Consider the following 10,825-nt stretch of genomic DNA (forward strand, 5'->3'; position numbering starts at 1 on the left):
CGGAGATTTTTTGGAAATATTAGGATTTTCGTACCGGTGCCATCCGGAAGATCCTGCACGTAGGTGGTGAAGCACTTGACGGTGGAGTTCTTGTGCGTTTCCTTGGAGAGACCCTTGTTTATCTCGGCGTCCAGCCTCTCCATGACCATGCGTAGCTGGTCATCGGAGAGGATGAGATTCTTGCAGATGTCCTTTATCTGCGAAACAAACGAAAATCTTGTTATCGATCGACGACCACGTAACAGCGTTACGAAAGGACCTTGAACGGTTCCCCAATGTGCTATCTATATCGGCGTCGTCCGCGCAGCTGCATATGTTGCATAACTGCACTCAATATACGTACGTAGATATTCGGTGAGTGGGGGACACAGACAAAGATAGTGGTATTATTTTACGCGTTTCAACGATAGACGACCACCGTGTCGAACGGATTGGTAAACAATGCTCCGGGATTCACCGTTCGTCATCGATCGCGTTCTCTTTTAACCCTTGTGTAGTCGACCAAAATGTATACATTATTTAAAACCTTTCTATATTTAAAATTCTCATTATAAAACTATAAATTAACACTTTACCTACCGGCAGCCTATTAATAGGATTTTCAATAATTGTGCTGTACCAAAAGAAAGCACATAGAAATTTTCTTTTACATCGGAATCTTAAATGACACTATTAGATGACGTTATACAGGGTGACTTGTTAGTTTACAATGAAAATTGCTGTTGCTATTGAAGGTTCCATTAAAAAGTGTTCAGCCATGTACCACAGATTTTTCAAAATCATGGAATAATGTGTGAATATGTTACCGAGTAAAGCATGGACATTCAGAGAAATTTTGTGATATTTTTTACAGGAAAATTAACAAATTGTTGAGAGAAATACAGTATCCGGTTGACTACACAAGGGTTAATTCCGCCATAGAAATGTATGATTTTCTGTTTACCTTGTACAATCGTCGGCCAATAAACGAGACCGCGAATTATTGATTTTTCTAGAAGCAAGAGAAGAATGGCGATCGTGGTTAAACGAAACGTTTTATATGCTATTGTTTCATTGAATGGTATCGTCTCGAAGAACTTGCAGAGAAAGAAAAACGGAACACCAGTCTGGCTGGTGTTTAAGTAGAATCTTGTGTCTAGGTCAGCCACACCGCGCTGAATTTCAGTTCCAGCCGTAACGCGAGTACTTGCATTGTTCGCGGACCTTCTGGTCTTAATATCTATTATCTAAAGGATTAATTAGATAATGTTTGTTATCCTTATTTAACTTGGCTACTTGACACTGTTAGTGTTTATAATGAACATGATCCCGTACAGCGCATTAACGTTTTCTTTCCAGCTCTCCCCTATTAACCCCATGCACTCGAAGCTGTTTTAACTCGAAAATTAAACATTTCTTCCGACCTAGAATAATTCCACTCTATATGATTTTTTTCATTTTATGTTGTCAAGTTTAGGTACTCAAATATTTAGTAACTGATTAGATACAGACCTATTTAATAATGCAAACAATATTTTGAATAGTGGCATAGGAATTTTTAGTGGTGACTCTGAGTCACCACTCGAGTGCTAAGGGTTAAATTCCTTAAATATTTGATGGGTGAACCCGAGCAGTCATTGAAGGACAGAAACATACACTAGGCCGCCTAGAGTCTGTGAACGATGCGATTCCAGGAATGTGTTTAAGCATGACCGAGTTGAAAGAATGCAAGCTGGCTTTTGTGTGCAGCTATACGCGCGTCCGTGTGCGAGACCCAAGAGTCAGAGTCCGGAAAAATCGCGTACAACCATAGAGAGTAACGAGAGAGTCGAGAACGGATAAAGAATCGAGCATAGGGTCGAGCGACGGCGTTGAATATCGATTTAATGGCTGTCCGTCAACGTCAACCATACGAGAAAGCAAACTGTGTTTGGAGAACCTAGCACACCCTTTAACCTATCCGAAATCTCCTAGAGACTTTGTTCAAACGAAATGAAAACTGATATTTTTCATTCTTCTCTGGAAACGTGAAAGTGTTATTATATGTATGAATTCTATTTTTGGAAATTAATTCGTCATATCGAAATGTAGTTTTTCACTGGGGTTCACACGTTTTCAGTTCTCGAATTAAGTTGTCAATAGACTGCGGATGTTTATGGAATTGTTAATTTTTGTAGAGTCTCGTTGTAGAATCATGTAAAATCTTATTTTCAATGGCAGTAGTCTTCGTACTTCTGAAGTAGAGAAAAATCGTACTAAATTCTGTAAACTCTAAAATTTTATATTTTAACAATTTTCGGAAACTTTTAGAAGCCATAAATCTAGTTATCGATATTTAGGACAATCCCGTTTTATAAAAAGAGAAACGAAATGTTTCAAAAAATTGTAAAGACACAATTACTGAAGTACGTACTTCTCGAGCGCATTCTTCTCTTCCATTTTTTTAAAGAATAATACATTTCCCCGCGGTAACACCAGCTTTCATGCAACATCGCGGCATCTAATTACCCTAACTGCATTCGAAAGGGATCGCCGTGCCCATTACCAGTCATCTAACAACTAGGAAAGCCGATGCAGCTGTACAAATTGCAGGTACTTCCTAATAACGGAGTTTCTAATGAGATACGAACTGCGATTTCGAGTTCTGGTGAAAGTTCGATTCCATGGAAAGCTATATGGGGATTGCATCTTCGGTTTCGCGATAGAATCGCAGCGTTGTTGGATGTTTGAAATGAACTTTGACTAGCACTCCTCACTCTTGTTCTCGTCGAACTTGTGATACCGTTTCATCTTTCATCAACAACGATAGTTTATGTAAAACGGCTTGCACAGATTGCCTGGTGGAAAGCTGATTGCAAAATCGTCGATCAATATTTTTGTCTCTTTTCTGTCTGCGGCTCGTGACATCATATTCGATTCCGAGGAAGCCGTAATTGAATGATAGCAAACATGTTTTCGCGCGATCTTGCGCGCTTCGTCTGCGCGGAACAAGGATGACCAATCGCGAATGGGAGACTCAACAAATGGTTTCTCCTTCCTCTCTGCCGCTCGCTGCGAAACTGTTTCAGTATACATAACACAGTTGACACCGAACCAGTCTCAATACGGTTCCCTAATCTTTTCTCTCACACTTGCTGAAATTATCAAAAAATTTTTCACCGGAAGGAACTTCTTCGTTGAAGCACAAATTATGATAAAATCAGGATAATCATATAGTCACCATTCTTTTCTACAATTAGAAAAAATCGATTTGGAATTCTGCGGGTTCGGGTTAACATTAGATTTAGATGTTAGATTTGAAAATAGAACACAATGGTTAGATTTTAACGAATACAGCTTCTAATTTCTTTGTAGAAAAGAATGGTGACTATGTAATTGAATTCTCAAATCTAAAATCTAAGTCTCTAACGTTAATCCGAACGCGCAAAATTCCCAATCGATTTTTGAGATAGCCTTAAAATACATTCGACGCGATTTCGACAGCAGATCGCCCTAGTTTCAAAGTTCCATAGACGTGCGACGATCTAACATAAATCGATATGCAGAGAAAGGGGAAATATTGGAGTCTGTCATCGCGGTAATCCAATGACGAAGGGTGCGCGGCACGAATTGCAGTTATCGAGTCAGCCTGGTTTTTCTATCAGGTTTCATAGCATCGAAAAAGCTGTTAGGATAGGAATTTTCACGGGAGAATTCTATGCCGACTAAATATTTCCTGTATCGATTACTTGCTCGGGCAAATCGCGCTCACCTTTTCAACTGTGACAGCATTTACAACTCAATTAGAATCGTAATCATATTCGAGGATCTCATCTGAATTTTAACGTATTCCGAATGTGGCGCAGATGCACTTCGCGGTCTACCGGAAAAATGAATTGGAATTTCCGACGATAAGAGCGTAGCAATTAAAACATTATTATGGCAAAGCCTAGAGCTTTATCTAATCGTAGTCGTAATTTATTCAAGCATTGGACTGAACAATTGGGTGCGAGACGTGATCAAAAGCTAATTTATTGGTTTCTCGGCTTGCGATCGAGACGACTGTTACTCAATTACTCAGTGGAGATAGAAAAACGTAAGATCGACGTAACCTTTGTGCACATTCCAAGTAATCATTACGTCGACATTCAAATTCGATGCGTCGAATCGGGAGAGGAGTAATCGACCTATATCTGGATCGGCGTACACACTGAACACTCAATTTCGAATCAACTTTCAAAGCTTTTCTGCCAGATTAAACGGCGCAAAATATCCTGGCGATTTTTAAAACCATTCGTGATCTTTTAAAGGTTAAAAGTGTACTTAACTCATAATTTTCTGAAGGATTGTTACCAGGTTCACGATTAAAATTGCATCGGTATAACTACGAACAATTTTTTTAAATTACTTACAAAGACCGCTTAGATTTATGGCCAACATCAGTTATATACTTTCTAAATGAAATTTATTTAACGAGATTTAATGAATTATTTATTATTTCTAACTTGTCTAACATTAAACTTTTTAATCTAAACTATCTTCATCCTGATTTGATAATCGCAATAGATTTTTCAAACTATGCAAAAGAATAGAAGTCTATTTGAAATTCCCATTCATTTTCGTTTAAAATCTATGCACCTAATTTTTCAAATTGGAAACAAGTAATTTAATGATGTAGAATGCAGAAGCAAGCAAAAATTATTTGAGGCTTCCGAAAATGTTCAAAAATTGCTAGTCTAAAATTTCACAGAATCTAATACGATTTTTATTTATTCTGAAAATAAGATTCGATTTGATTCCACTTTCTCTTAAAGTTCGTGTGCAAAAATCGATAATTGCATACACATCTATACATTCTCTAGTTCTAGCGAAATGCGAGGAGCAAAAAGTTAATCGTTTAGAACCTTGCAGCCTTGTGCCCTTAACCTCCGACTCCGTGGCCGACTTAAGGTCCATTTTCCGCTAGCCTAGAGCAGACAACAAAAGAAACGACTAACCAAATTGGGCCATGACACATTGGCCCGGTGGACCGGATCGATAGACCAGACTGTAAACACCCCGTATCCGCACACGTGCGAAATTCCCTGCGAAATCAGGCGTGCAGGTGCGTACGCTTTTCCGCGGGAAAGCGTGGCCAATCCCCTTCACGCCTTGGAACAGGTGATGCACGCTCGCGAATGATATTCACCTATGCTGACGCGATTTGTCTCAACATGGATCAGCTCCGGAATCATTAAAGCGGCTTTAGCTCCCGACGCCATCGTTCACAAGTCATCCAACACTTGACCGGCTAATAGAAAATAGGAATTTTAATGCGATCGCTGTCTTTAATCGCGAATATGCAAACAAGCACACGCGCGGGCCTTTCGCAGCAACGGACGGACGCTTATGCTAATGAGCGCGACGCGGATCGTAAAATACAGAATTAAAAATTCATCCCTTCCGTTGTACGTTTCTTAAAAGTCCAGGCAGAAGTTTTTGGGCATTCGTTTCAATATCGTCGAACTAGTGAAATTTTACGGGTGTGTTCATTGAGACTTGTTCGAGATTTAAATAAATGTCACAGGTCGTGTCACGAGAGAAAACCTGTCCAATCTAGCCGGCGCATTGATTCATCTTAATTGCGAAACAAAAAAAATGAATGACAGAATTAAGTGACTTCGTTAAATGTTCGTCTTGAGCGTACAGTAATTTTTGGAAAACTGTAAGGTGTTTAAGAGAAATAATTGACGAAGCGACGACCATTTGAGGCTTCTAAATTTAGGGAAAAACTTTGCCTTCTCCGATGACAGTCGCGTTCGACGCTTTCGACGCGCAGAACGGTGACTAGAAATTTTTGCAGGAAGTCGTCCAATCATCCGATTACGGAATTATCGAATCAGCTGTCTATTTGTTGCAGTACGACGCGAACGGTTGATAGAGCGCTGTCCCGTTTAGCGATTTAAATAATTTCGTAACGCGAATTCGCTGTTATGGCATCGCACAGGCGTGTGTCCGATGGACTTATGAACGGGAGCGTAATTTGTACGATTCGATCTGGCAGCCGGTGGTTTGCTTCGGCCGGTCGAATGTGGAGCAAGTATTAATAACGAGGCGTCATAGAAAGAAAAAAGAAATGTAGAACGACTGCCGTCGGCGACCAGCAAATTACAGAGGTCGCGTGATTGGAAAACTTAATTGACAATCGTATCGCGTTGCGGGAATTCCCTCCAAAGATAGAGAAGTGGGGAGAAAGAGGGAAAAAGGAAGCTGGGAAGATCACTCGCCTTTTCTACCGGTTCCCTGAAAGCGAAGGTTCACGATCGAACACAAGACTTTCGGTTTAAATTCGACTAAACAACGCGGACCGGTTCGTGGTTTTTATTTTCGATTCCGTTGTTCCTGATTTAGAACGAAGCCCCGAGCTCTTCCCCTAACCGAGCCTCAGTATTTCTGATGTTTAATAGATTTACGTCGAGAATACATATAGTAACGTGATGAATAAAACAAGTCTGTACGACCTCAAGAAAACGTAAAATATAATTTGTATTTTCAATAAGCTGCCTTGACTTTTAAATCTATTCCTGTCTTTCTCTTTCGAGGAGGTGAGCTTTCAACCGGGAGGTAAATGTTGAGTATGGTAGATTACTTATTGTCACTCCCAATACATTTTCATTTGACGTCAGCTTTTGCAAATGAGTGGAATTATGAATTCGCATAAGCAACTAATCAGTTATCATTATTACGTCGAGAGCCTTTGACGTTATATTTGCATCGAAAATATTTGTAATTTATAGAAATGTTTGAGTAATACCGTGCAGAATTCGAGAAGGAATTCGTTGTGCGACAAGGTGATGATCAGACTGCGGATCTTTATGCATTTATGGCTTATGAATATAAATGATATAAATGAATATAAAATTTTCGACAGAATTTTTTGTACAATTTTTCTTTGTTTTGGATCTCAAAGGCTGTTTCTATTAAAAATGGAATTATATTTGATTCCGCAGTCTAGTGATGATTAATGATTGCTCCCTTAAAATACCGGGAGCCTTAGAACGAAACTGAAGATCGTAACCTCGCGAAGATGGCACCATGATTTCCATGTCTAAATTTAGTATAGAATTTATACCCTTTCTGCCTTTGCGCCTGTTTTACCCCATACTCAAAACGGAATTCAACTTGGTTGATTCACGTTCGTTGCTAATCCGATTCGTTCCATTTGTTGAAAAACATTGCCGTTCCTCGAACGAACATTAGTCGATTGTATTCGACACGTGAACACGTGTTCATTTCCAGCGGTAAATCATGGAAACTAATAGACATACGAGCGGCTATCAAGTTCAAGTATAATGTAATACCTTGGACAAAAAGCTTAGTGCGAATTGTTTACGACCACACAGTTAGAGCGCAGAGAGAGAGGGAACCATGATAATGTGAGGCGAGGGCAGTCGCGAACGAGCTGATTTCAATTTTAAAGTAATCATTGAATCGGGAACTCGTATTTTTCGGTGCGAAAAGGGTGCGAGTTCGTCAGCAGGCGTTCAGGGTCACGCAAGGTCAACTCAGCCATTTTTCCAGCAAGTATTCTCCTTCCATTTGATACTCGTGGCGACCTCGAACTCCGTTACATCATTGACCCGCGTCCGAGCAAGAAAAAAGTTAATATTCATCTGAATATAAATTATGAATCCATCGTTCGACACGTCGCGGTGGAAAAATTAGAAACAATTTTCGTACTAGCCCTAATCGGCCAGTGGTCACGTGTCCGCTGCCTCGAGTTCCGCTGTACCTAGAGCCCCTCGAGTGAATGCTAATAGAACGATTAGGAATCAATCGACGCGGCATTTTACTATCTAATCAGACGTAAAGCGGTTCGTTCGTTGCGTCACCTATTGCGACGAACTTTCAAGTCCAGCCGCCGCACAGTGATCCGGTAGCCCGCTTTTTGCTGCCCAGACTGTTGTATTCTAGTCAAGATCTCCTGGCTCCTGGACTAGGGCTGTTACTTTTCCGAAGCTTCGAAGTTCCCTGTCCGTAATTGTATCAAATATAACGTAGCAGCGAAATTTCAAAGTTCAAAGCTCCGAAACTCCGTTTCTTTTAATCTACGCAGATTCTCATCGCCTTCGAAGTTTCTGAAATCGAAGCTCCGAAATTCGAATCTTCGAAGTTTCGAACTGTTCGACATTCGAAGGAGAGTAACAGCCCTATCCTGGAGCACTGTACTCCGAGTTGGACCGGGCTCGGGTCGGATCGCGTGCGCTTCGAATTTCCCGCCAATTCCGCGCCGCCTTTCTCCACGCGTCTGTGGCATTGATCTGTCGGTGACGTCACCGACACACCCGCCAGCCAGCCAATAGGACCGTTTTATGAATGAATGGTATAGTTGGTGCATGCACGTCGTCGGGGGAACCGCATGCACTCCGATCCGAGGAACGTACAAAAGACCGATGCACAGTGATTCGTCCCTGTGATGCACGTGGCGGAATTCACAGGCCGTGGATATCGCCGCGTTTACGCAATGCTTTCCTATGCAAATGTATCTTCGTAGCGGGGACTTATTTTAAGCAGGTATAACGCCGCGATTCCAGACGATTTCACGAAGCGATCGACCGCGGCCGCTGTCCCGAAAACATTTCAAATGCCTCCCCGCCACGAGGAACCTCTCTATTGACACGGCCCAAGGCTGGGCGCAAGAAACCCGTTCCTCGGTTTCCCTTCACGCCGGAATTCGAGTGTGCTCGGATCGGTACAGACTGTTATACAACTCTGCGAAGTGTCAAGGACAGCGGACAGACGGAAACATTTCGCCGAGGCGCGACGACCTCGTGTCGCAGAAAAACGATCGTTGCTATCACTATCAGACGGCCTCGTCGCCAAACCGAACCAGAAACCGGAATCGTTACGCACGTGCACCGGTGTGCCACACGTTTCTCAGCTAGATCCCACTGTCGGACGTGAACGTGGATCAATATCAAGGCTCCGGAATCGTCTTGATCGACGAGTCTCGCGAGCCGAGACGTTTGAAACAAGCTATATCATCGTGACGAGTACGAATCGCTATCGACTCGCATCGGAAGACCGAGCCTCCTCGACGACCACTAGTCAACGGAGTCGGAACTCGCGTTATCAACGACTCCGTACGCTCGCCTAATGTGAGAATCATGCCAACGCTTATCGATCCACGATGTGCACATTGACACCGGCGGGCCAGCATCGACCGTGCCACTTTTTCCGTCCACCAGAGCCTGTCACAATCGATAACGAAACGCGGGGACACATGCGATGTAAATCCCCCCCGAAAAACCACGCATTACAGCGGCCCTCGCGATCAGACAGGTCGGCAAACATTTCGCAACTGGCTCTCGTTATCGGCTGATAATCAAACGCGCGTCATTCTTTATCACCCGGACTGGAGATCCCTGTCTGACGTACGCACCCAGCGCCTAGCTACCGACCGAACGAGACCGCGCCGTAAGGTGAACAATAAATAGCAACCCCCTTTCGACAGACATCACTGAGATTACTCTCCCCCCAGAGGGATAGTGTTACTATCGAAACCGTAAGATTTCCGAGTATGTCACGCGATTATTGACCTAGGTAGCCGCGTGTAGGGGCGCTGTTCCTGCTTCTTTGATAACGACTGCTTTAGCCACCCCACTCGAAGTCACTGTATTCCCCGTTCCAGCGACATACGATCACACGAACACGTTTCTAATTGGCGAGCTGACTGTCCACTGTCCTCATTAACGATCACAACGGGGGATTAAACCGAGGGATAATCCTTTTAACGTATTCTAACGTCGTTTCCTCGTCAGACACGACGCGTGGAAGATCATGGCAGAGGGTTTCGCTTTTGATCTCTCACCTCCTGCTTGATCATGTCACTCGTGGACAACGTCGACGTCTTCATAGCACTACCCTCGTCGTTGCACCCCGAGCTACTGCTCTTTAGTTTGTGTGCCACACGTTTTGTCCCGGAACGCTGGAGCTCTGCTAAACTAACAAGTCAGCTCCGTTTCGTGGAATCACCGACGAGATCCGGTTCGTTACTGCGTCCCGAACGATTTCTCAGACGCTGGCTGCCGAGAGAGGTTTTACACGCGCGCCTGACAGACCACCGACCACAGAGTCCGTGTTTCTCGAGTAGTTCGCGTACGATTCACCAGCCAGCAGCGTACCTCACGAGTTTTATATCGTGACTGCTGGCACGGCGGCGCCAGTTCCACGCGCGTACCTACACTCCCATGGGCGAACGTGCGATGGACGAATGGTGGGGCGGAGAAGGAGGCCATAGAGGAGACCATCGGGCCACTGGCGGACACGAGCCGGTACACCCTTACCGGTCGAGGCGGTTTTCACAACCCCTTCAGGTAGACTCTCGTTTCCCCAGGATTGCGAGGGTGCGGGATGCACCTTCTTTTTTTTTCTTTTGATAAAAGGTCAATCTAGGCCGCAGTCGCTCTCAAAAGTTTATGAAAACAGCTACACGCGCAGCTTTATGCTTTTGGAGAATGGAAATTACCCCTTGCAATGTTTCAATCGTTTTGTATGGAAATAATAATCCGCGTTTATTTCACAATGATTTCTGCCTGCGATAAAGCATCGAACGATACGGTATCTAAAACCCATTGATTTCGGGGATTTACGGTATCTGATGAAGTTGCGATTCTATGTAGCAAAGAATCGTTCAAATGTACATTGACGATTGAGAATTCAAACACATATTATTAATGTTATCGATACTCGGTGGTATCGAACATGCTCCAAATTGTTTTATCTCGTGCGTAATCATCTGCTCTTTTTCGCTCCCTTTGGATTTGCGTGTGGAGCGTGGAAAATACGAAAAGATGATCGAAATAAGCAAAAGAAAAATTGTTGGCAA

General features: G+C 43.1%; 1 protein-coding gene across 3 annotated transcripts in view; it reads right to left on the reverse strand.

Annotated features, from left to right (window-relative positions):
* Positions 1 to 10,825, reverse strand: part of Hex-a (Hexokinase A) — a 36,717-nt gene that overhangs the window by 3,546 nt on the left and 22,346 nt on the right. For 2 of the 3 annotated variants that reach the window (XM_076439714.1, XM_076439713.1), the window contains exon 2: positions 35 to 197. In XM_076439714.1, coding sequence (XP_076295829.1) covers positions 35 to 197 — 163 coding nt within the window. Of the gene's footprint in view, positions 1 to 34; positions 198 to 9,808; positions 9,947 to 10,825 lie in introns of those variants that run through there. The other variant, XM_076439715.1, reaches the window with a different exon arrangement.

Source organism: Lasioglossum baleicum, chromosome 15 (genome assembly GCF_051020765.1).
Source record: "Lasioglossum baleicum chromosome 15, iyLasBale1, whole genome shotgun sequence".
Lineage (NCBI taxonomy): Eukaryota > Metazoa > Arthropoda > Insecta > Hymenoptera > Halictidae > Lasioglossum > Lasioglossum baleicum.